The sequence below is a fragment of the Leucopleurus acutus genome (assembly GCF_964270905.1).
Source record: "Leucopleurus acutus genome assembly, chromosome: 5".
Lineage (NCBI taxonomy): Eukaryota > Metazoa > Chordata > Mammalia > Artiodactyla > Delphinidae > Leucopleurus > Leucopleurus acutus.
In genome coordinates this window covers 124,109,422-124,136,031 of record NC_139147.1, presented here as the reverse complement: position 1 = coordinate 124,136,031, position 26,610 = coordinate 124,109,422, and the positions used below count along the sequence as shown (strand labels likewise).

The 26,610-nt window shown below is 52.1% G+C and overlaps 1 protein-coding gene across 1 annotated transcript; it reads right to left on the bottom strand.

The window, feature by feature from the left end:
- Positions 1-626: 626 nt before the first annotated feature.
- Positions 627-24,483, bottom strand: RBP1 (retinol binding protein 1). Its single transcript, XM_082839417.1, has 4 exons — positions 24,246-24,483; positions 23,535-23,713; positions 3,530-3,631; positions 627-865 (listed from the first exon to the last, which is right to left on the bottom strand). Exons 1-4 carry the CDS (start codon positions 24,316-24,318, stop codon positions 812-814), a joined length of 408 nt encoding a protein of 135 aa, XP_082695543.1. The 5' UTR covers positions 24,319-24,483; the 3' UTR covers positions 627-811.
- Positions 24,484-26,610: the final 2,127 nt, after the last annotated feature.

Below are 26,610 nucleotides of genomic sequence, written 5' to 3'. Positions count from 1 at the left end.
ATTTACACTTTAGGGAGAACGTGAGGCTGCTTTTCTTCTTCCAGGGGGATTGGCAAGTTATGCCTCATCCGTAACAGTGAAGAGGAAGGCTTTACATAAGCCCATAGATGGGGTGCGGATGGTTTTGGGGTGATGAGGTGTGTATTCATGACATCTCTGAAATTAAATCCAATTGGCAATTGTCTTTCATTAATGTTCACCTCATTCCAGCTTTGAGTTTAAAATTCTATCCGGTTCCATTTCATTTACAAACAACTTTTGGAGCATCTCTTGTACACTTGTAAGTGCAGTCATGAAGTCACTGCTGGTCTGACCTTAACAAGGCTCTAAGTTCCGAGGTAGAGGGCATCCTGGCCTGCTTCCGGCACTCACTACACCTGGGCCCTGACTGGACATATGATACGGTAGGTACTTAAAACATAGATGACTGAATGTCAGGCCACAGACCCGGGACCCAGGCCTGTGCCCTGGAGAGAGACCGTACAGGTGTAACATCAGGACCAAATCTGCAGGCGTGGGGCTGAATCTCTCCCATCTGCTCAGGGCTGGCGTCAAGAGCACAGCTTCAGAAGCCTTCAGAGAAAATGTGAGCACAGTGGAGTTTCAAAGCTTTTCCAAAATAGACATATCGAGCAGAGACCACTTTTATTGGGATGGCTTCGTTTGAAGAAAAGGGAAAGAGACAAAGCCAGGAGAGACAGACTCTGCTAACAGATGCAGGCTGGCTCTCTGCCCCATGCTGAGCAGAGAGGGGGACTCTGCCCCCCCCTTCCATGCCACGCATTCCTCGAGACTAAGGTATGTTCAGGCTTCAGTTCACCTTTTTGAATACTTGCTTGCAGACCACACCCTGCACTCTCATCTCCTGAAACGAAAACAGATTCTTGTTATTGGCCAAAGCAAGGTCACACTTGGGGCTCAGAGGATCCAGGCGCAGGGACTTGGAAAATACTCCGTGACTGCTATTTCTCCCCAAGAGTTGGTCTGAACTAGACAATTCCTTGGCGAGTCAGTTGAACTGGGTCAGTGGACATCGGTCTTGGCCATGCACTATAGACAGAGCTGGCTGGAGGCAGATGCGGCTCAGAGCTGACTGACAGGACTCTCAGATGCCTCCCTCCGTCTACTACCCTCGACAAGCCAAAGGCTTTAAGAACGTCAGGCCTGAGCCCAGGTCAGAGTCTGTGTGCAGGGCTGCAAGAAATCAGGGCCAGACACAAGGCTCAATCCCCAAAGGGGTCACTGCAGACCATGGTTGCAAACCAGCGTGGTGGTTCCAAGTTTCAGCTGCACATTAGAGTTACTGGGGGAGTTTGAAAAATGCCTGGGTTCTAGGCTAGACTGGTATCAGTATCTCAGAGGGTGAGGTCCTGGAATTGCTATTTTTAAAAGCTCCAGGGTAGTGCTAAATGCAGCTAAGAAAGTCCATGCTCTGCCTCCAGGGCAACCCCTGCTGAGTGTTGCCAGCAAGAATGACAGCACAGTGTCGCCACACCTGCGAAGCTTTTTGTTTGTTTGTTTGTTTTGGTAGGAGTCTAGAAATCTGAATATTTATGTGACATCTCCCAATTTTTAAATTACTGGCTGAAGAAATTTGAAGCCCACGGATGGCCAAATAAAAGAGGCCTGTGGCCCGCACTTTGCAACCTCTGGCGAAAAGCCACAGAACTACTGAGCTGACAGGGCCAGTGGAGATCACATAACCTACCCTCATTGCTCTGCAGTTGAGGAAACAGAGGCCCAGGAGGGAGAAAGGCTCAAGGTCAGACATTGCAGCCCAGGCTCTACACGAGCCGACGCTGCCTCTGAATATGATGTGTCTCCTCTCAGCGCTCACATGTCCCAAAGCTCCTGCAGACCCTGACCTTGGCAGAAGCCCTATGTACTAGGATGGCGTTTTGCAGATGAGGTTGAGGGAAGGAAGGCACCTCCCCAAAAGTACGCGGTGAGTCAGAATAGACCCCAAGTCACCTGGATGAGGCGCCTTTCTCAGAAGGAAAGTAGCTGGGGAGTTCCAAGGCGGCAGAAGGAATGACAGGAGGTCTCTGCTCAGAGGACAGGTGTTATTTTTAGCCCCCCAGAGGCTAAGGCCCCTACTCTGGATTTGGATGTGCTTTTTCCAGACAATGGATAGAGTAGAAGTGGCTTTGACGAGCGATCCCAAGGCTGGAGGACAGGGTGAGTGGGGCCCACACCTGAGCCGAGAAAGGCTTCTCCTCCTCCAACCTAGATTGTAGAGATGGTAAGCAGATAGGGTAGGGAGTGCCCGGACATAACGAAGCCATTTTTGGCCTGAGCCATTTCGTGATCTAAGCCTGGCTACAGTGCTTGGCCTTGAACAGGTCTCAGTAATTACTGATCTTAAGGGAAGTGAAGAAATGCAGAAACCAAGGAAAAGCAGTCAAGTTCAGGGACTTGTTTATCACAGTTCAGTGATAAAACAGAGGCTTGGTTCTTCCTCAAGGAATACACATAACCAGCTTTGAGTTCCTCGGGAGCTAAGGCCTCCACCCAGGTGGAGGATGGGATTGTGATGTGGACCTTTTCTGACCCTCATGACTTCAATCAATTAAAGCTTGGGGCTTCCCTGGTGGTGCAGTGGTTGAGAGTCCGCCTGCCGATGCAGGGGACACGGGTTCGTGCCCCCGGTCCGGGAGGATCCCACATGCCGCGGAGCGGCTGGGTCCGTGAGCCATGGCCGCTGAGCCTGCGCGTCCGGAGCCTGTGCTCCGCAATGGGAGAGGCCACAACAGTGAGAGGCCCGCGTACCACAAAAAAAAAAAAAAAAAAAAAAAAAAAGCTAGGACTCTGTTGACCTTTGCCCCATTTCAATGCTGAATTCTCCTCTGCTCAAGCCCCTTCATGAATACACATGTGCCCTTGGTTTAAAACTTCCCCAATTTTGCTGTTCAGGGAGACACAGCTTTGGGAAAGGTCCCCAGTGTTCTCCTCACTTGATCCAAGTAATAAACCCTTCCCTCTCCGGATCGCTGGCTCGGTTGTATCTTTTGGCTCGACACCCACCAAGAGATGAACCCAATTTTCAGGTAACAAGATCATGTCTTGAGAAGCTTAGAGAACTCGCCTGGCTCTGGCTAGCCACAATTTGACATGGTGAAAACAGGTAGCATTTGGGAGCAAATGTAAGTTCTGCTATCTTCTGGCTGTGTTACTTGGATGTGAGCCTCTGTGTCCTCATCTCCAAAATAAGAACCTTAACAGTACCTGGCCCATCGGGCTGCTGAGACAATGGAAAGAGATACAGAATGCTCCACATCTCATGCTTAGCAGATGCGTCTCCTCACCTCCTCCCTCTGATTGGACAAGTGGGTCAGCCTAGACCTTGAAAACACATTGCTCAGTTTTTAAAGTCACTCAAGCATCTTCCCCAGGGCCTTGGAAGTGAAGCTTCAGAGCAGAACCAAGGTCCACCCATGGCGCATACTTCCAAAGTCCATCCAGACCCCAACATGACCAGGGCCTCTGGGGCCCAGCTTGGCTTACCTACCCCCGTACCCCTGGAACCTACCAGGTGCAGCTCGTCACCCTCAATCCACTGGGTCCAGCCACGTCCCTCCTTCTCGCCCTTCTGCACACACTCGAGCTTGTCCCCGTCCCAGCTCACCGTGGTCTGCGGAGCCAAAAACCACAGTTGTCAGTCTGGAGCCAGCAGCCCCTGGGCGCTGGGGGAGGGGCAGCCCCAACCTTGAGAATCCAGGGTGCGCTCAAGTCAATTTCATTTCAGAAAATCTGCAGCCTCATACTCCTTGTCCATCACGTGCTCTTATTAAAGCAGGCAAATCGGTTTTTTGTTTTTTTTTTTGTTTTTTTCCCGGTACGCGGGCCTCTCACTGTTGTGGCCTCTCCCATTGCGGAGCACAGGCTCCAGACGCGCAGGCTCAGCGGCCATGGCTCACGGGCCCAGCCGCTCCGCGGCATGTGGGATCTTCCCGGACCGGGGCAGGAACCCGTGTCCCCTGCATCGGCAGGCGGACTCTCAACCACTGTGCCACCAGGGAAGCCCGCAAATCGGTTTTAAAATTCACAAAAACATTCATAAATTTCATTTAAATGGATAATTAGGGGAGAAAAAGTCACTGGGGCGGGAGCTGTCAGTGCAAAGGCTGAGAATGGGGCTGGGAAGGGAGGAGGGGTTTCTGAGGGTTGAGCGCACACGGGGTTTGGGGGTGCGTGACGGCTGCTGGCCTGCATCTCGGTGGTGAGAGGTAGACTTCTTAGAATATCCTGCTCATCCCCAGACATTCATTCATTCATTCATTCACTGTTTAAACCGTTGCAAGGTCTTGGGACACCAAAAAAGAGGCCCCCCACCCGCCTCAAACACCTTTTCACTGCCTGGAGAATGACCTTAGATATACATCACCCTCTGTGGGTACAAACGGCAGCTCTTCCAGGCACTCTGGGCGCTGACTGGATCCTCATGACTGTCCACGTGGAGCATGGGCTAGCATCTCTGCTCTACAGATCAGGCTACGGTACTTGCCAAGTCCCCCCAGGTGTCAATGGCAGAGCCAGATCAGAACACGGATCTGTGATGTTCAGAGGTTCCCCTCCCCGCTGGACTACGCTGCCTCCCTAGGTGCCCAGCGTCACCAGAGTTACAGACCAGAGGCTGCGGGAGCCAGAGGAGACTCAGGGAAGGGAGGCGCTGGCAGGAGAAGGCACCAGGCTGGGCTTTGAAAGACAGGAGAGCAAAGCGGAAGCAGAGACAAGCAGGCGCTGGGAAAGAGCGTTTCTCCGCGGACCACGACCAGACGAAGGCACAGAGACTGAACAGCGCGGGGCGTGCTCAGGAAGCTCCTCAGGCAGGTTCCACATTCCAGGGGACCGTGGGGGAAAGAGGAGGAAGCCCCCGGTCTGCCCGCCCGTCTGGCCTCCGCCCCTGCCTCCGGCCCCACCTTTGAGCGCTCACATCTTCCCTGAGCCCCGCGTGCCCCGCCAAGTACTGGGCGTGCTGAAGGGCAGACAGACAGCAGGAGGAGGCCCAGCCTGTGCACATGGACCCACCCAGAAATACAGGGCTCGAAGTGCTGGAATTTAGAGGGGAGATGGTCCAGGAGCTCACACAGGTCTAGACTGGGACCTGTGTGCAGTGGGCATCTCCCATATCTGCAGCTACCCACCTCCCATCCACATGGGCCCCGCCTCCCCCTGTAGAGGTTAGAACCCCATTTGCCCCTTCACTGTGTGGCTCTGAGCAAGTCCATCACTTCTCTGCCCGCCCCCCCACCCATCTGTCATGTGAGGTGTCAGAGGCCATGAACTCAGAGGCCTTGGCTTTACAGAGGTAAGGTTCTAGGATTCTTCTGTTCCTGCCATGCTCAGCTGAGAGAACAGGCAGCTAGAGCCTGATAAAGATTTAGGAGAGAAAGAGGAATCTGGGAAATGGGTGTGGAGTGAGTGGGCCTCTCCCTAGGGAGCACCACCTCCCCCCTTCCTCCCCAACCCCCAGTCTCACGCCTGAGCTTGTGGATCTCTACCGCCCTCTACTGTTGGGATGAAGAATGCAATGAGAGGCGGGCACAAGGGGGACAGGTGGAGCCAGTGTGCCCCCGGCTCTGCACAGGCATCAATCTGCCCTCTGCTCCTGAAGCCCAGAGGGAGAGGGGCACAGGAGGACCTGGTGGGGGGCAGGCGGTTCCTCTCCCTGGTGCACAGATCACTCGGGGCACATGTCCAGCCCCTAGCCAGAAAGAAGGTCCCACCTCCAAGTCAGGACAGAATGAAGTGAATGTCTGACGAGGTGGGTCGAGGGTAAAGGCCACTAACGACCTCAGGCCACCGACAAGATGCCCATTCACTGGGTGCCATGTCCATGCCCAGACTGTGAAGGGAGGTGGGGACTGAAATCAGACGGTCCTCAACTTCAAGGAGCTCGTAAGAACACTTGGCCTCCTCATCAACTGAGCTTCTCTTCATGAGTTTATCCAGAAGTCTACCCTGCACACTGAGGGCTCCAGACGCTATCAGAGGCCAAGAGAGACTCACTGGTGCTCAGTTATAATAGATACACTTCTGTCTCTACCGGAAATATTAGAGTCTATGAGCATATTCATACCCTCTGTCCTGGAAAACTCGAGAAATGCTCAAAAAAGAATAGAGTAGTAACAAGAATACCTAAAATCTTGCTTCTTCAGAGATAATTAGATTTTGGGGTATTTCTGTCCAGTCTTTATATGTGTGTGTGTGTGTGTGTGTGTGTATACACACACATGCACACATATATTTTTGTTTTTAAAAAGTTCGGATTGCATCATTTATGGCTTTGCACTCTAGTTTCTTCACTTAATAGAAGCAATTTTCCACTTCAACAGATATTCTTCATAAGCATTATTTTAATTGTTATATAATATTTAGGAAATGGCTATGTAATTTGTAGTGCCCACCTAGCACAAAATGAAAATGAATCGTTTTTAAAAAACGATTAAGAATTTTAAGACAGTGACAGCAGAGCATTAAACCAAGTGAGGGGCCCTTCTGGGCACAGAAGCCTCTGGGACTGCACTGGTCACAGGCCCATGAGGACAATCCTGGTAGTATTTCATTGTACATACATACTTATTTAGCCCATTACCCATTCTTGGACTCTTAGGTTATTTATAATTCTGTGCTACTACAAAGAAGACTTCCTTGTATACAGTTTTGAGCACAACGTTTCTTTAGAATAAATTCCCGGAGGAAAAATTGTCGCATGAAAGAGTGAGCGTATTTTTAAGGCTTTTGATAAGGATCACCACCTTGATCTCCAAAAGGCTCACACCTGCTTCCCTTCCAATGTCAATGTCAGAGAATGAGCATGAAAGAGATGTTCATTAATAGTAAAGCAGGTTAGGTGCTTCCCTGGTGGTGCAGTGGTTAAGAATCTGCCTGCCAATGCAGGGGACATGGGTTCGAGCCCTGGTCTGGTAAGATCTCACATGCCGTGGAGCAGCTAAGTCCGTGCACCACAACTACTGAGCCCACACTCTAGACGCCAGGAGCCACAACTACTGAGCCCACGTGCCACAACTACTGAAGCCTGTGCACCTAGAGCCTGTGCTCTGCAACAAGAGAAGCCATCACAACGAAAAGCCTGCTTACTGCAACGAAGAGTAGCCCCCACTCACCGCAGCAATAGAAGCCCGCGTGCAGCAACGAAGACCCAACACAGACAAGAATAAATTTAAAAAAAAAATCTAAAAAAAAAATAGTAAGGCAGGCTAGGGAGATTGGGATTGACACATATACACTTACATGTATAAAATAGATAACTAATAAGAATCTGCTGTATATAAAAACAATTAAATTAAATTAAAAAAAACCCAGTAAAGCAGGCTTTGCTCCTGTGCTAACATGTTACACTTTCGGATTCATTTGGCATCTTTTAACAAGAACCGTTTGGATATAGATAATCAAAATACCTTACCAAAAGAATGATGGATGGTGCAATTTCAGGCTTCATGATAGATCGAGGGGTTCAGGGAGCGGAAGGCTCTTTGAGCATAGAGAACCCTTTCTTAGAGCCCTACAGATCAGACCCTCAAAGAGAGGGATCCTTAATGCACCAATGCTATGTCAGTGTCCAGAGCAGGCGCTTTCTCAAGCCCCGAGTTCCCGCTGACCCTTGACCCAGAGTGAGTGGGACAGAAAAGACACTATTCTCGTCTGTATTGGATATACAGAGGAGGCTGAGCTCAGAGAGGTTAGGTGACTTTCTCGGTGTCACCCAGCTAATGAGGAAAACAATTTGGGCCGGAACATGGGCCTTGCGTGACTCAGTGCCCCCTTGTTTCCCAGGCCAGGCTATGCACCCAGCCGATGTCTGCTCAGTTTTTGGGGGGTGCAGAGAAAACATGGGCATTATGCTAAGACTGAGCAGCCCCCGGGAGGAACACACTTCAGTTTAGCCCAACCATTGCTGGGTGTGGGGTGCTGGGAGCCAGAGTCCTGAAGGCCGCTGGGCTAAGAGATCACTGAAGAGACGGGCAGACAGAGGAGTGCCAGGCAGTTACGGCTCAGTGTGGTAGGTGCTGCCATCAGGGGAAGCACAGGGGCTGCAGTGCCCAGGAGGGCCCCTCATTCTCAGAGGAAACACAGCTAGGTTTTTAAAGTGGGACGGCATCCCAAACAGAGTGAATGACGACAAGCAGGCCAGTGCGGAAGGAGGGGCAGGTACGAGGCTGGGGGTAGACAGGGTCATAGCGCCAGACTATAACTGGGACTGTGGCCTGGAGCATGTTTTCAATGCCCCCCAATGCTGCCTGCGCCCTCACATAGCCCCATGGCTCTGATCTGCTGGGTGGAACACTCCCCAGTGGGCCAGGGAGTCTGCCGGGCTGTCCTCTGGGAAGCTCAGCTGTAATTTACCCTGGGCTTCAGGTACCTGCCGCCCTCCCACGCTGTATCAGGTTGACCCAGTGTTGTCAGCATCGTCAACAGACCTGGGTCCTCTGTCCCTAACTGTGTGGAATGACCTGAGCCTCAGTGCCCTCATCTACAAGAGGGGGATTCATGGTACCTGCTATGGCAGACTGTTCCACCGGGGCTCCCAATGGGTCACATGCCATTCACGCCCTTGTGAGGCCCCGCCCACACTGATTCTGGCCTTGGCTTCGCGACTCGCTCTGGCGAACAGGACAGCAGCCAGCGTGGGGTAAGAGGCGCCTTCAGAAGTCCTTGTGCGCTGGGGGCTCGTCCTCTCGGGACCCTCGCCTCTTGGAACCGAGCTGCTGTGCTTTAAGGAAGTGAAGGCTATTCTATTAGAGTGAAAGCCCACATGATAAGCCCCAGACGACGAGAAAGCAGTCACTGCCAGAGGTTGTGAGAGTCTGTTGGTCGCCCCAGCCGAGCCTTCAGCTGAAGGTAGTCACACGGAGCCGTGGACACTGAATCAACCTACAGCATCCTGAGAGCACGTGGTGGCTGTTTTAACGTATCACGTTTTCCGGTGGTTTGTTATGTGGCTTTGGATAACTGCAAGACCTACTTTACCAGTGTATGCGGACGATGAGAGAAAATATACATAAAATGCATAGGGCTGGCACAGGGGGCCCGAGGCCACGGTAATCACGATGTCCAGAGCTTAGATAAGGCGGGGGGGATTTGCCTGTAGAAGCTGAACAATAACTAGAGCCTTTCTTTTCTAAGTCGGAGATTTGTGAAGCAGTGACGGACAAGCTATTCACCATGGCTAAATGTTTCAGGAGCTCCTTCTTTTCCGGGAGACTTGGATCCAAGAGGAGACCCTGCAGGGGCTGCCTGCTGAGCCGGGTGCCCAGGAGCCCTGCGATGTCCGCTTCCCCTAAAATTTAATTAGTCTTTGTTTAAGCAGAAGATCTATTTGGAGACTCCCCACTGACAGCCGCGATGGCTCTGAAAAGGCGATTTAGTTCTCCCACGTTGCTGTTCCATGTTCACATGGGGTGGGCATGGATTTTCCTTTCTAAGCTTTGTACCCTGTGGGAATAAGCCAGCCATTTCCCAGAGGGTCAGATTTGTCCTAAGAACAGAAAAGGGGGGCGGGGAGTCAGGGAGGAGGAGCACCACCTACAAACAAATGAGAGGAGAGAAGCAAAAGAAAGAACGTTGGGAGGGGGATGTAGCAAACAATGGCCACTTGTTTTCTTGTGACACAAAACATAGCTTCTGATAACGAGGACTCCTGTGACCTCCCTCTGTGGTGAGCGGCCACCTCTGCCACACCAGGCAGAGTCTGGGACGAGGCTCAGCTTGCCCCGTGAGTGCAGATCTGAAAGGGTCCTTAAGAGGTCATTCAATTCGGTTGCCCAGCTGGGACACTCACCATTGCTTAATCCATTTAATCAGGGTCTAGTGGGGGAGTTTCAGGCAAGGAGATGTTTCTGGTGCTTTTCAAGTGACACAGGAAGGCAGATGCCAGTGCGGGCTGAGGTGGGCATGGTACCAACCACGGGGATAGGCAGAGCTGCCCAGCACCCCACTTCTGGGAACTCCATCTTGGAAATGAAGCCCAGACAAACCCAAGAACAAGGGGAAAGGATGGCCACCCTCAACTCCCCTCCCAACGGTCATTCTCACCGCCTAGACCATCTGAAGTCTGCAAAAGAGCTGGTGCCCAGGGCAGCTGGTTCTAAAGCAAAGCCGGTCTCACTTTTCTATTAAAAACGAATAACCTCCAACACTTTGGCCTTGTCAGCAGCTCTCCCGGAGATACATGCACCAAAAGGTGAGTGAAGACAGCTTTGTATTACTCTGACAGGGGACTGTCACTTCAAAAGCTGTTATCCAGCTCCCCTGACCACTTAGAAACTCGAGCTGGCCCTGGGGTGACATAGAAAACTCAGCTCCCACAGGCAGCCTGGGGAAGCTGGCTCCAGGGAAGCCTCGAGGCCCCTCACCCTGTATGAGTGACCTATACTGGGAGTGACAGACCATTCCCACTAAATGGACCCATCTCTTGGCAGTGACCTGGCATGAACCACAAATAGTGGGATTCAACTTGGCTGCCAAGAATTTGTGACGTTCCTTAAAGCTCCCACGTGCCCCAAACATCCACTCTCATGAGCAGGGGGAAAATGGATCAGCAGTCCCCGCAACTCGCCCGCCCAGCTCTGGGAGGCCCTCTGCTTACAGAGCCGCTTCCCAGAGGGCTGGGACTGGACGTTACTGTCTCTGTGGTTCCAGAGCCAGGTCCTCAGAGGGGAGGTCTTGTCCACGGTGGTTCTCCTTGCAAAGGGGAGAGCCAGGACTGACCCAGGTCTGACTCCCAAGCCTGTGCTCTTCAAATATAAGGGGAAAATTGAAAAACCAGACAGCGATAGACACTTTCTAGCATGACGTGAATCGCTAAAAGATACAAACTGGCCATTCCTCCTGGAGTCTGATGTTACAGTGTGCTTCACCCTTTGAGGGTTTCTGGAATAACGAGAAGGTTCTCAGCCTCCGGTGCCTGTGAAATACGTGGGTGGGCGGGAAGGGCAGGGAAGGTAACTGAGGACCTGCCAAGTGCCGGGTATGGTGCTGGGGGCTTTCCACCTCAAGATTTAGAGCCAGTCAAAATTAGGCTTGTTAAGTAACCAGCCCAAGCCTCCTTGGGGTTAGGGCTTGAGCCATCATTTGAACCCAGTTCTTTCTGGCTGAGTCCATGAGCTGCCCTGCCTGGGAGGTCAGGTTGGGTGAGCCTCTGATCCTTTCCCAGGGGAATGGCAATGACCTAAAATCAGCACATTCGGGGGAAAAGCCGATTCATTCTGTAAGCATATTAAAACTAGATTAATAAGGCCTTAAAACACGAACGAGTAACTAGGCACATAAAAGCCATTAGAAGCAACAGCTACAGACCAGTAAAGCCACAGCAGGCCTTCGTGCGCATGGGCAAATGTGATTCCAACACCATGAAGAAGCGGACAGCAAATGATAACACGATTCTTAGGACAAACTAAATGATAAAATGTTAAGACTCATGTTGACATGAAATATTTTAAATTCCTTAAACATTCCAGAAAGTGTCCAGGCTTAATTTTAAAACAACAAACCGTCAGAGAGCTCAAGGCCCCATGAGGCCAAGGTTCTGGATGCGGGGGGTGGGAGGGAAGTGAGGCTGGAGAAGGTCACAGGGATCCTGTGGGACTGGGCTCGGTCATTGCAGGGGCCCAGCACTGAGGGTGGCCCTAAGGCTGGGCTGGACCCAAGCTCTGCCGTGGAGCAGCTCAGGCTGGAGGGAAGACACGCATGTAAACTGGCATCAACAGCACCTGTGTGTTGTGTGCTGGGTACTTCCCGGTGTAAGTAATAACAGCACTGTCATTATCACCATCACCGTCATCACCCTAAAATCATCTATTTGATACTCACTATGTGCTGGGCAGGGTATTAAAACGTGGGTCACATCAAGTTGATTCTTTAAACCTCCTGGAGCAGTTATGCTTCTCCCCATTTTACAGATGTGGAGACTGAGGCATTAAGGTCACCCAGCCATGAAGTACGGAGATGAGGTTTGACTCTACAGCCCATGCTCTTGGCTACTGGGCTCTGCAGTTCCCTGGTCTAAGCTGACCCTTGAATGACCAGTAAGACTTTGCATCATGGTTCTGCGTAAGGAAGCATCATTCAGCAAATGCGGGTGCCACACCTGCACACCAGCCTCGTGTGCTAGAAATAGAGGCAGGGAAGGTGAGGATTCTGTTCTCAAGAGCTCACAGACTATTGAAGACAAGCAGACAGAGAATTCCAGCAAAACGGCAAGTGCTGGGTAGAGGCAGGTGATGGTGATTTTGGAAGTGGGAAGGCACCTCGTCCGCCTCTGAAGTAGAGACAGAGGTCCATCAGGGAAGGCTTCCCGGAGGAGGTAATGCTGGAACCGACACCAAAACACATCAAGAGAGTTAGGTGAAGAAGTAGAAACTGGAAAAGAGGAACGAGGGAATCCCAGGCAGAGGGGACAGCCTGCACAGATGCAGGGAGGTCAGGGGCTGCATGAGTGAGGCTTCTGAATGGGCTTTGCCAGGCTGGACACTCCCCAGGGAGTGTGATCCTGCACCTCCGCCCCTAGAAGTTACCAGCATCTCTTCTTCCTCACTTCACACCTATGTGGCTCCAACCGGCCAAACCTGGTACAATGGAAAATCCAAATATTTGCTCAGCTGGCGGGCGGAGCTGGTTTTGCTGCTTGGGCAAGTGTAAGAAATCGGCCTATTCTCAGGTTCACCTGCAGTGGGGGTGGAATAAAGGAGGGGCCGTCCTGCCAGAAGGTGCTCAGAGGGGCTCAGGAGGGCAGAGCCCACCCAAGGCCTCATCTCTTCCACGAGAGCCTCTGGCCCCTATCTTTTATCTTTCAAGGCGAACAGAAACAAACAGTTCCCAGAAGATAAAAGATGGTTGTTCCGTAACCAGGGAAGAGAGAGCAGGTCAGGGTCTCTTGACCAAGAGTTCTCTGGGCTCTGGAATCCTTTTATTCACTGTAGGATACCAGCCCCTACCTTAGAATCTATGGCAGAGAAAATGCACATTACCATTTGTTGAATCAACAGAATGAATGAGTGGCAGAAAACATTCTAGGCGTACTCTTGTAATTTACACCTTTTTTTAAATGACAAAATATCCCAGGCGTATGTTTCTTCGTCCATAGATTAGTCTTATATACACAAGTTAACCAGTGGAGTGACATTGGCCCCAAGTTTCTGAGGCCTGGAGTGCTTAGTCATCATGCCAGGAAGAGCATGAGTCATGGTTTCAACCCCCTTCTCCCCAGCTCTGAACCCATGTCCTGCCTACTGCTCCCACATGAACATCTTGCTGCCCTGGATGCCACTGCCATTGAACCTGGCAGGCTGTGGGGCTCGTCTGGTCAGCAGACAGCAGCTTGCCTGACTGAGCTGGGCGTTCAGGAGGGACCTGAAGATGGCCTTGGATAGAGGCGGGCCTGAGCTCCAATCTATCCCCACCTCTTTCTAGCTGGGTGACCCCAGCAATTTACCTTTTGAGCCTCCATTTTTTCATCTGCAAAATGGGGCTAATGAGTCCCGCCACAGAACAGAGCCACCAGGATGAAATGAAACAAGGGGTTGCAAGGACCTGTTGCAGCTCTGGACTCTCAGTAAGCACTGGTTTCCCCTCTGCTCTTGGCCTTGCGGCCCACCCCACTGCCCCGCACCGTCCTCCATCAGGGTGGAGAGGCAAGTGCCCTTTCAGGCCAGCCTCTGCACATGTAACCCCGCTAGCTCTTCTCTGGATGGCCAGGTGTCCCTTCACACATTGCCACCTCCAGAATTTGTCTTCTGGAGCACACAGTTTACAAGGCGAGAGAATTACTAATAACAGCTCGTATTGATGGAGCAGTTGACTGCAGGCTTTCTTGCATCCAATCCTCATGGTGAAGTAGCTTGTGAAGTAGATCCCTTACTTGATAATAACTCCCATCTCACAGACAAGTGAAGGCACGGGGAGGTGAAGTAACTTGCTTAATGCCACCCAGTCTGTAAGTGGCGGAGATGGGATTCCAAAGATGACAGTCTGGTTCATGGACTGAACTGGTTATGACACAGCCGGACTGCCAGGTCTTGCCTCAGAGGGAGATGGGCTGTGAACAAGTAAGAGCTTAGAGGAGGGCCAGGAACAGCTGCCCTCAGCCCGGAAGCCGCAGGTCTCGGCCAGCAGCGCCAAGCCTGGCATGTAGTAAGCATGAGAGACATTAACTGTTATTATTATTACAGGCGAGAGATATTCAGAAGATGGGGAAAGGGGAGAGAGAGATTAAGAAGCAGAATCTATGGAACTTGTGGACTGATCGCCCATAAACACTTTCCATTTATCTTCACAGCGATCACTTTCATGGCTACCTAGTGGTCTACGGAATTAAAAACCCACAGTCACTCTAATGGCCTGTGGTTCCTGGGCACTTAGGGACACCAGCAGAAGGCAGCCTGTTCTGTAAACCACACAAAGTTGGGAGTCAGAGAGATCTGAAGTTCAGTCCCTGGGCTGTAGTTAACTGGGAGTGCGACCCTGGCAGGACCTCAGGTCCCTGTCTGTTAAATGGGAGAGTAGCCCCTCTGTGCTAGGATTGTTGGAGGGCTGAATACATAACATATATCAAGTACTTTTGGAGGTGGGTGCAGGGCTGAAGGTGAAGGCCTGCACCACTCCCAACACTCTGAGGCCATCCTTTCCTCCTTCAACTCACATGCCAGCCTCCCGTGCAGGGCCTGCCGTGGGTGGCAGGCAGCCCAGGGAGGTAGAGTTCCCACCCTGCCTGCAGAGGCCCAGCTCCAGGCACCACATACCTTCTCCCACCCCCACGGAGTCCTTGTGGGCTCTGCTGCTACTTGAGACCAGCCAGAAACGAGAGCCCAGCCCTGACAGACCTGCAAACTTCAGCCAGAGAATAATATTCCAACTCCCACTGTGTACTCACCGGACATCAGGCACTGTGGTCACAGCTTAGTTTGCATAGAGCACACTGAACTTTTCTAAAGTATCTTCCACCCGACGTGCTCCCCCACTGAGATGTGGAGTCCATGTTCCCTTCCTTGGGAAGACAGGTGGGCCTTTGTGACTGCTTCAACCAACAGAGTATGGCAAAATCCTTGCTATATGACTTCAGAGGCTAAGTAGATTATAAGAATGTCATACACTCTGCCTTGTTCTCTTGGCCCTCTCGTTCTTAGAACCCAGCTGCCATGTTGTAAGGAAGCTCAATCAGCCAGTAGAGAGTGAGTATGAGTGAGCCATCTGGAAAGTGGACCCTCCAACACCTCACGGACATGGCATGCCGCAGGGACAAGTCATCCCCTTTGAGCCCTGCCCTAACTGCAGATTCATGAAGAAAATAAACAACTGTTATTGTTTCGGAGTTTTGGAGCACTAAGTTTTGAAGTGGTTTGTTACATAGCAATAGAAATTTGAAATAATTCATCACCATATTTAATTTTCACAAGATCCCATCAGTGGTGCTACCTCTGGCTCCTTTTCACAAATGAGGACACTGAAGTCCAGAGGGATAGAGTACCTTCCCCAAGGAAACACAGTTGGAGAGTGGACCCAGGATTCAAATCCAGGTTCATCTCAAAGACAAGGCTCCCCGTTGCTCTGCTGTATCCCACGCTTGTCCAGCTGAACACACTACTGGTATCACTTATTCGGACCCTCAGTTGCAAACCATCATGGGCTGCTGCAAGTTTGGTGTCCCCAGGCAGACTCCATCCACAGGGACTGCATCCCTTCACTCTCATTCATCCCCCATAACTGGGCACCCTTAACCCCAGCACAGGCTTATTACACTGAATCATGACGAGACCATCACTGGAACCCGGGCGTGGGCCAGCCCACTTCCTCATTTCTCTTTCTTAGTAGTTATCACAAGCACGATCTTTGAACCCACGGCATCGGCATTAGTCAGGAACTTGTTAGAAAAGTTCTTGGTCCCTACTCTAGACCTTCTGAATCAGAAACTCTGGATGTGGGGCAAGTTCAAGTCTGAGAACTACTGCTTTAACTACTTACGTGGTTTTTAACCTATGATCTGTGGGCTCTGTATGTCATAGGATGTTTTTAGGTGCAAGTGACAGGAAACCAGTTCAAATAGTTTCAGGGGAAAGAAAGGGCATGTATTTGCTGGTTCAAGTACAGACGAAAAGTCTCAGAATGGCATTAAGTGTCAGGAGTTCCAGCAACCCTCCGATGCTGAGGTTTCTCTCTCTCTCTCTCTCATTTCTGCTTATCTACCAGCCTCATCTTATTTTTTCCTTCCGTTGGATTTCTGCATGCAGCCATGGAGGGTGGCAGGAAATGTACGACTGGCCCAGTGCAGGTCAAACGCACAATCATGGGACAGGCCACGGGATACTGTCATGGCTCTGGTTTAAGGTGCTCATCCCAGGAGACACAATGTACTGGGATTTGCAGCTTCACCAGAACCCACAGGTAAGTAGGGGTCATTCCCACCAAATAAGGGGAGCAATGACGGTCAGAAAAACAAACAGCTGTAATCCTCCAGTAAACATCTGGCCAACACAAGTTCGCTTTGCCTGCAGTCTAGGGTATCAGAAGGGCTTTGCCCACTTATTGCACATAGTATTGTGGCTTCACCAGGCCCTGTCTTCTGTGCTATCACCATGGTCCTCAGAATTTGCTGTGAGCCAGGTGAAGCAGCTATCATGGTGCCCATTTTGCAGATGTGAAAACAGAGGCAGCGGGTCCAGTCATTTAAGGTCACTTTGTTAACTAAGTAATAGAGGAGGATTTAAAACCAGATGTCTGACTCCACTACCAGCACTCCTTCTCCACACCCCCAAGCCTTGTCAGTACTGTCTGTGCTCACCTCCAGGTTGCGACGAGCCTCACAATAAGAGCCTCACAGCAGAGCTCCATAGGAGACCTTGGAATAGCTTTATAAATAAACTAGTTAGAACCCTTCTTCTGCCACCAGCTGGCTGGATGACCTTGGGCTGAAAAGGTTCCTCAACTCGGAGCCTCAGATTCCCATCTGTAAAATGGGCATAATGATACTCACTGAACAGCATTTGCTGTGGGGACCAAAAGAGAAAAAGTGCTGAAATCATCTGGGACAGGCATGGCACTCAGTCAGGATTTAGCACGTTATTTTCCTTTGTTCCTGCCTAACAAAAAACAAAACCTAACAAACAAGTGTGATTCTTGAAAGTTACTTTGTGAATTTTATTTGGGTTGCTTTAATTCTTCCCTTTGTAATCCTCAAAAGTATGCTGCTGACACCGATTTCAAAGGTCGAAGAACTTTAGCTAAGACATGAAAGAGACTCCGTGTTTCCTTCCTGGAAAAGACCCTGCCAAACGCTGGGGGCCTGATCTGAGCAGGGGCGGCTCTCAGAAGGCTTCCAAATCCAATGGCATTCTCAGCTCTGCAGCCCAGGGAGTGGATTCTGCCTTTGGCATCGTGTTTTTTAAAATAAGAACCAAAAAAAAAAAAAAAAAAAAAACCTCTTTAATGAATCAAGAATAGGATCAGAAGAAAGCTGGCAAAAGAATTTACACCAAAGCATTAACGGCAGTTTGGTAGACATCATGTATTACCATACTTAGATGAATGGATGGAGGGAGGAAAGTAAGTCAGGGAGGGAAGGGAAGGAAACATGTAAGTGCTGATATGGAAAGATGCCTAAGAAATATCATCGAGTGAGAAAACAATGTGCTAAGAGGTAGATTTTTTTTTCTTTCTGTCTTCCTTCCTTCCTTCCTCCCTTTCTTCTTTCTTTCTCTCTCTCTGTCTCTCCCTCTTTCTGTCCTTTTCGGCTTTAGATACAAATATTGACAAATCACCTTCTCAATAACTACATGGCTGGATGGCTTCTATATTCGAGGAAGATTTCTGCACAGATCCACCAGAAACAGTGACAGTGATGACCTCTGGGGGGTGGGAATGAGGCCAAGTAAGGGAAGGGGTCCTCTCCTTTTCAGTCCACTTTCTCCTGTGCCATCTGAATTCTTTTTTTCCTTTTACAGTGAAAACAAAGAAAGCAACAGAGGGCTGGAAGTGGAAGGCAGGCTCTGTGGAAGGGGTCATCCTGAGTTCAAGGCTGGAGATGAAGCCAAGGCCTCAGCCTGGGAGGAGGTGCTGGCTGCTGAGTGAACATAGCTGCCTCCCCCAGGGAAAACCTGACCTGGTGTCCACAGGGACGACAAATGGCCCTTCTGCCCCCACCATGCAGAGCCAGGCTCCCGGCTGGGATTCCCGCCGACGCTCGTCTTCTCCCACAAAAGCTGCTTGTGCCGGGGGAGCTGGGAACCAGGAACCCGATCATTCCTTGTGCCGAAGGGCTCCCTGGCCCCGGCGTGGGGAACGGTATTTGAAGCGAAGGAGCATCTCCTTCTTGGAAGGTCCCCACCCTGCCAAAGCCTCCATCTGCTAGATTCGATACATAATACTGGTTTCAAACTGGGCCTGAGATTTCATTTTAATGCATAAAGGCGTGCAGGAGGCGGTGGAGAAAAGCTGAGTCCAGTCTTGATACACTTCTACCAAAACCACAGCCCCAGCTACTTGTGGTCATGTAAAGACCTGAAGAGAAAAGACTGCAAATGGGAGCTGAGCGATCCCGGCTACACGGATCTGAGCCCCTCCACCCATCAGCCTGGGGAGAGACCGCAGAGCCATTTCAGGTGGTTCTGGGCATGGACTACCGTGTCCACAGGGGTCCAGCGACGGACTAAGCCAGCATGTGGCCCTCTACACCTGAGTGCCTAAGAAACATCATGAGTGTTGTCCACTTTTTACAGAGACACAGGTACAGAGAGGTTTCTTTTCTCCAAAGCGGTGGTTCTCAAGGTTTAGTTGCACCAGAACCACCTGGTGGGCTTATTGAAACCCAGATTGCTGGCCCCGCTCCCAGAGTTTCTGATCCACCAGGGGTCTGGCTGGAGAATCTGTGTTTCTAACAAGTTCTCACGCTGCTGCTGCCGCCGCCGCCAGTCTCAGCTTCGGGAACCACTGCTCTAAGGAACACACGGTGCAAACAATGACGTATGGCTGTTTGATCCTTGACTTTAGGTACCAGGGTGGGGGGAGGGCTGTGGAAATGTGGAGAAGGTCCCATCTTAAAGAAGGAGCTGCGACAGTGTCCTGGGCATCCACAGGGTGCAGGAATAAAAGGGCACCCAGCATTTTCAGCAGTCTTGATTGTACTGGGGTGCAAACAGCTGGAGATATGGATTTTTCTGTGACATCTTACAATCTTTGGCAATCATTGGCAACTGGCTCTTAAATTTGTCAAACATTGCGTGAGCCAAACAAAACAACACATCTGCAGGCCAGATTTCGTCCTCTGGCTGCTGCTCCAGAAGACAGATAAGGTTCCCACGGAAAGAGGCAGGAGCAGAGCTCTCTGAGCCTCCGGGCCCTCTGCGGAGGATGGCAGCCTGACCACGCCTCTCCCAGAAGGCTCCCTGGGGCCTGTCGGGGCCACATCCAGGCTCCCCACTGGGTCCTCAGCACAGCCCTCTTCCCCAGCCACACCCTGCACTCTGGCCACACGAAGTCTTTGCAGACTGCACCTCTGTCCCGGATGAAACCCCTCCCAGCCAGGCCTTTTCTGACCTCTGGGCCTTTGTGCACGTGGTTCCCTTCACCTGAAATGCGCTCCACATCCGCCCTAATTCTTTCTTGTCCTTCAAGGCCCCCTCAGCCGTCACCTCCTCCCGGGAGCCCTCCCTGACCACTGCCTGTCCCCCATTCCCCCATCCCTGCCCTCCTAGCCTGCTGTGCTTCCATCACTGCACTGGGCTGTAATGGCCTGAGGCTGTGTCTGTCTCCTCCACTGGCCTGGGTGCTCCAGGAGGCCTTGCTGCCTCTGTGACCCCGGGCTTGAGCCCAGGGCTGGTGTGGGACAGGTCTGAAATAGCACCTACCAAGTGCTGTTCTCTTGGCCTTGGCCTTCCTCTCGTCCCCTTTCTGTTTGCCTAATTCCTGCCTATCCGTCAAGCCACTACTCAGACTCTACTTCCTGTGGGAACAGCCCCTGACCTCCCAGACCCGGGGGGCCCTTCTCTGCCTGTCCTTCCCCATCAACACACCATCTCAGTATGAGTGACTGCTTTGGTCTGCTGCCCCCACTACACTGAACTCCACGAGGGCGGGAATCTTGTGCGATTCATCTTAGTAACGCAAGGGCCGCAAAGACAGAGTGAGCACCACAAAATGCTTATAGGACCAAGAAAGGAATGAACAGAACAGGCGAGCAATGAGATCCTTGTAATGTGCTGGGAAGTACATGTTAGAATGAGGCCAACCTGATGCTGAGAGCTGGCTTCCTCCGGCCACTGCTCCCGGCTGGTGGCTGCAGAGCACAGGGAGCAGAAGGGGTAGTGGTGCACTCTCTTTGGCAACCACCTTGCCCAGGACCCCCCGAGGGGGGTCCCCGAGGACCCTCCAGGCCTTGGCCATGTGGTCTATTGCAGGCAGCTCCCCTTCATTCACAAGCACGAGGCTGGACAGTTGCCATCATTCTACTATCCTAGGCTCTCCCCCAGCCGTGCTATTCCCTGTGGCCCCCTCCAGCTGGGCAGCAGAGGAGAAGGGCTTCTCTGCAGTGCAAGGGCCAAGGGAAGGCCAGAGCAGAGGGCCGTCCATCCTCCCAACAGGCAACAGCACGGTTAGCTCATGCCATCTATAATACTTGGGAGGGGGCTGCCCTGAGTCCTGGGACAGCAAAGGTGACCACGAGTCCTCATACAATGTCATTGAGTTTGCCCAGCTGCTGGGCTCCCTGATCTGTTCACCTACCACTGTCCTAGTGCTTAATGGCCAAAAAAAGAGGGGGGCCGTGTGCCCCTTCCTTTGTGTCCAAACCCATCCCTTCCACCCCTTTTCTTTCTTTTTTTTTTTTTTTGTGGTATGCGGGTCTCTCACTGTTGTGGCCTCTCCCGTTGCGGAGCACAGGCTCCGGATGTGCAGGCTCAGCGGCCATGGCTCACAGGCCCAGCCGCTCCGGGGCATGTGGGATCTTCCCGGACCAGGGCACGAACCCGTGTCCCCTGCATCGGCAGGCGGACTCTCAACCACTGCGCCACCAGGGAAGCCCCCCACCTCTTTTTTGTTACAAGTAAGTGGAGAAGTCACCACCTCCAGAATTCCTTCCAAGATGCCCTCCTCTGGAGCTTCCCTTTGTCACCACTGATCACACTGTTCTGACTGTGTGTGCGTCTGTCTCTACCACAAAGACTGTGAGTTCCTGGACATCAGAGATCGTGACATGTTCCGCTGGGTCAGACCGCATTCAAATCCTCCCTCTGCCACTTCCTTAACCTCCCAAGGTCACCCAACAAGAAATCCTGTCTTGGTTTTCTTATCTGTAAAATGGGGTTGAAACCAGTATTGTGAAGGTTCACTGGGTTAAAATAAAATGGGAAAGGTACTTCAGCACTTGAAGAGCACAGGCATACCTCGTTTTACTGCACTTCAAAGATATTGTGTTTTTTACAAATTAAAGGTTTGTGGCAACTTTCATCAAGCAAGTCTGTTGGTACCATCTTCCCAACAGCATTTGCTCACTTTGGGTCTCTGTGTCACATTTTGGTAATTCCCGCAGTATTTCAAACTTTTTCGTTATTTGTTACGGTGATCTGTGATCAGTGATCTTTGACATTACTATTGCAAAAAGATTACGACTTGCCAAAGGCTCAGATGATGGTGAGCATTTTTTTAGCTATAAAGTAGTTTTTCTTTTTTTTTTTTTGGCCGCGCCACCTGTGGGATCTTAGTTCCCCGACCAGGGCTCGAACCCGTGCCTCCTGGTTTAGAGGTGTGGGGTATAAACTACTGGACCGCCAGGGAAGTCCCTAAAGTAGTTTTTAACTAAGGTATATACACTGCTGTTTACACAGAATACTACTGCACACTTAATAGACCACAGTATAGTGTAACCGTAAGTTTGATATGCACTGGGAAACAGAAAACTTCGTGTCACTTGCTTTATTGTGATGTTCGTTTTATTGCGGGGGTCTGGGGCTGAACCTGCAATATCTCCGAGGTCTGCCTATATTAACTAGTGTTCCTAGGTGATCAATAAATGTTTCATACAGTAATGGATGAGGGTGGGAATGAAACAGCGAAGGCAATTAGCCAGGTAAGTACAAGCCAGCACATTCCACAGGTGGCAGTGACCCAAAATACATAGAGATGTTTGCTGTGCCCTGCAAGTACCTCAAGAGTGGGCTGGCACAACCTGACATTTCCCTACAACAGCAGTGTTTTGTCCCCGCGGTGGCCTCTCCAAGGATCCTCCCTGGCGGCCGCCCCCTCTTCCACCACCATTCCGAGCGCAGACTCAGACACTAACTCAGATCCCCTTCAGATGAATCAACAAGGAGGGGGGTGAGTCATCCCGGCCCAGGGTTCCTCATCCCCAGACACCGGCACTCCTTCACCCACAGTTCTGACAAACCCCAGACACCTGGCTTCTGCAAAGGGTAGCCACAGAGGAGCCTGGCCCCGAGCGGGAGTGTGGGCCTCAAAGTGCAGTCTCCGGAATCTCCTCTGGGAGCCTCCGTCATTGTAAAATATGGGATTAACCCCTCCCTCACGGGGCTGGTGGAAAACAGCTGGCACGGTGCAGGGCACGGAGCAGACTCGCAGTAAAGGGTGGGGGGGAGGGGAAGAGGCGTCGGGGAGAAGCGTATCAGTAAGCAAAGCAGCTCCCTGGGGGTGGGAGTGAGCTAGCTCTGGACCCAAGACTGGGAAAGGGAGACCCGGAGCACCCTGACCTCCCAGCGACCCCAAGAATGTTGACGGAGGCCCCGGGCTGACCTTCCGGAGGCTGCTGTGGCGGCGCTAATTGGGGTCTCCGGGTCACCAGCTTCCCACCCTTGGGGGCAGGGGGCTCACTCCCTTCCCCCACTGTTGCCTCCTCTGGCCTGGGCTGCTGCGGCACTGACCTGCTGAGTAGGTTGTTGGCTGCAAGCTTCAAAGGAAGCTCGGGGCAGTGGAGGGCAGGGTAGGGAAGGGGGTGGCCAGGAGCCACACCCCACTTTGGGGATGAAGAGGGGCAGGTCAGAAGGCAAGGTCACGGTGCCCCCTGCTTCCTAGAGTGGCTTCGTGCTAGGTCCTGTAGGAAGTTTACACTTCAGAAGGGTTGCCTGTGTTTCATCTTGCTTTCCTCCCTTCTCTCCTTCCTCCCCCAGCCTACAGTTCAGCCAGAGAAGAGAGTCAACAGATTTGCCTGGAATTCCTGCCCAGCCCCTCCCTAGCTGGGTTACTCTGAGCCTGTTGCTTCGTCTCTTTGAGACTGTTTCTTCATCTGTAAAATGGGCATACTGAGACCTCCTTCAGAGGTTGTTATGAGGATTAGATGAAGGCAAGTGTATAAAGCACCCATGCCGGGACACAGGAGAGACTCAACAAACCACAGCTTTCATTTCGGAGGGTATGTATGCTTGATAAGTCGAGAGCTGCCTACCTTGGGGGCTGGGAGTGTGAAGATCTTGGACCCCTAAGAACACAAAGGCGCTTGCTCCCCTCTCGGATGAACTAGCCCTGCCTTCGGTCAGGACCCCTGGGCAACAGATGCCCAGGGGTACGCGAAGCCTCACCATGCACTTGCGGTCGTCTATGCCCGTCAGATCCTCCTCAAACTCCTCCCCGACCTGGAAGTCCATGATGTAGTTCCTAAAAGTGCTCAGCGTCCGGATGATCATGTGGTCGCCGTTCTGCACGATCTCTTTGTCTGGCTTCAGCAAGTTGGCGATTTTGCGCAAGGCCACATTGACATCTGCAGGGAGTGCCGGGGCAGAAAGGAGCAGAGAGTTGACTGGAAAATGCAGAGAACTGTTGCCAAGGTAGCGGGCCCTAGGAGCCCGCTTCTCCCACCCCCACTCCCCTAAGAAAACCATCGGGGTCCTCTGCTCGATTAGCAAGGCCTCTGCGTGCAGCTAGCTGGTCTGTGTCTTTTTCTTTCTTTTTTTCTTTGCTTTGTTTTTTTTTTTTTTTACAACAAAGTTTTCTACCCTTATGCTAACCTTTTGAAAACTGAAGCTAGCCAGCCAAGCCCAGCTTTCCTAATGAAATTATCCACTTCGAGAGCCAACCATCAGACATTGACCACCATGAACCCTAATAACCCCCGTCCTCCAATTCGCACTTGCTGTACCCCTGGAGACGCCCCTTCCCCGGTCGGGGTGCTCAGGACGGCGGCTTGGCCGGCGGAGGCAGGCGGGTGGGCGGCCGGCTCGGGAGGGCGCCGGGATCCCACCCCCAGCTGCCCGGCCGGGCGCCCCGGGCAGAGCGCGGCGGGCAGCGCTTACCCAGCGCGCGCAGGTACTCCTCGAAATTCTCGTTGGCCAGCATCTTCCAGTACCCGGTAAAGTCGACCGGCATTTCAGGGGGCGACTTGGGCCGGACCGGGACTGAGCGGGTGGGAGCAGATCTGGGCTCGCGGTGCGATCCGGGTGGTGGGCGGCCCGGAAATGTGCGCCCTCGGGGGGCAGGGGCTCGCGCGGCGGCGACAGCTGGATTGCAAGCGCGCACAAAGCCAGCGGGAGGATCCACCGTAGCTGTCGCTCCTCCCCCCTCAGCGGGGCGGGGCCGGGATGTCGGAGGGCCAGGTTGTCCGAGGCCCGCCTCCGCCTAGTTCAGACCTTCAGTTTCCTTCCCTAGGAAGGAAAAGGAGATGGCGGTGGAAGTGAGGGGTGTTTTATTGTTTCCAACTTTTCGGTACCTGCGGGATTCCTTCAAACGCCTTGAACTTCTCACATTCAGCGGCCACTTGAGGGTGGGGAAACATTCTCCTGCGTTTGCTGGAGTAATTAGGGAAAAAGACCACTTACAGGCTTACAGCGCGGGTGGCCGGGGTGGGGATCCAGGATCCAGAAAGCTGGGCAGTTCAACTCCGGGAAAGAAAAGTGGGGCACTCCCCACATCCCTACCCCCAAATAAAGCAAGGCCGGGGGACTTCCCTGGTGGCACAGTGGTTAAGAATCCGCCTGCCAATGCAGGGGACACATGTTCCATCCCTGGTCCGGGAAGATCCCACTTACCGCGGAGCAGCTAAGCCCGTGCGCCATAACTACTGAGCCTGCGCTCTAGAGCTCGCGCGCCACAACTACTGAAGCCCACGTGCCCCAACTACTGAAGCCCACGTGCCTAGAGCCTGTGTTCTGCAACAAGAGAAGCCACCACAAAGAGAAGCCCACGCACCTCAATGAAGGGTAGCCCCTGCTCGCCGCAACTAGAGAAAGCCCGCGCACAGCAACGAAGACCCAAGACAGCCAAAAACAAAAAGTAAAATTAAAAAATAAATTAATTAAAAAATAAAAGTAAGCAAGGCTGATGTTGCTTGAAGTAAGTATGGTTAAAAAAAGGCCCTCTGCAGAGTGAAGTTTGAGATCCACTGCTTTATGCAAATGTAAGCAATTATCAATACACTGTTGACTTTCCCCTCCGCTTTCACCTAGTGGCAGTACAACACTCCACAGTGTTGTGCACTTAGCTTTTTTCACTTACTCTGTTCTGGAGACCTCATTCTTTTGCAGGATATTCCATCGTGTATCCAGCTTGCCCCCCACTGCTGGACATTTATGTGTATATTATTTTCCCATCTTTTGCTATAAGAAGCAGTACTGCAAGAAGATCTTTGAGCACATCTCATTTCTCACCTGGTGGGTATGTCATGGTGTTTTAAAACCTCTGTCTTTGCCAGCAAGGAGATGACATAATCATGTGGGTTGACTTTTTGACCTCTATTGAAGACTAAACAACTCTTTTAAATTGCTTTTTGCACAACTCACAGCCTAGATGACAGCAGGTCCATTCTCCTCCCACTCTAGCTCTACAATGGCTCCAGCCCCACCCCCTCCCCACCCACCCTCCCCAGGCTCTTGTGAGTCCTCACACTACATCTGGCTGAGTCAGGAAAAGATACCTCTTCATCAGAGTAGGGGCAGCTTCATCCCAGGGAGTGGCTTGGATCTCAGCCTCTCTCACCTGCCCTGCTCCACACCAGGGTTTCTTAACCTTGGCACTGTCTCCAGTTTGGACCACGTAATTTTTGGTCGGTGGGGAGGGGTCTGTCCTACGTCATGTACGAGGTTTAGCAGCATCCCTGGCTTCTACGTGCCAGATATCAGTTGGCACCTCCCACAAAGATGTCTCCAGACATTGCCAAATGCCCCAGGCTGGGGGCCAGGGGGGTCAAAATCACCCCTGGTTGAGGGCCACGGCTGTGGACAGCTGTACCCCTCATCAGGCCTGTTTCCCATCTCATCTCACGCTCACACCATCAGTCGTTCACACAGGCCTTGGCTCTGCAGCCTTCCCTGGCCAGCCCAGGGCTCATCTCAGTGGGACAGTGGGGCAGCCTATCCCTGCCCCGCCCAGTCTGAAGGTGCCCAGCAAGGGCTGTCAGGGCTGGCTCTCTGCCATGCCCAGTGGGTCCCCTCGTGCACTAGGTAGAGGCCCGCCCCTTCCCCACCTCTCTAGTCCTCCTTTGTTCATCCCAAGAAGCCAAGGTCTGGCAGCTCCTCGCCACACCCCCCGGCAACTTCGGTCATCTGCTCACCCAGCCTCAGTCTTCTGAGCTGGCCCAGGGCACTTAGTTCAGCCTGCTTTTGCCCGGTTCCTGCCTGTCTTGGTCTAGTCTCCCAGTGGCTACGTATACTCCTGTCCTGCTGG

Bases quoted from the DNA above. Each gene is read 5' to 3' on its own strand.
- RBP1 (XM_082839417.1), bottom strand. From the start codon at position 24,318: ATGCCGGTCGACTTTACCGGGTACTGGAAGATGCTGGCCAACGAGAAT. The intron at 3,632-23,534 runs GTGAGGCTTCGC...TTGGCTCCGCAG, and splicing joins TAGACGACCGCAAGTGCATG to ACCACGGTGAGCTGGGACGG. The intron at 866-3,529 runs GTAGGTTCCAGG...TTTTCGTTTCAG, and splicing joins AGGGTGACGAGCTGCACCTG to GAGATGAGAGTGCAGGGTGT.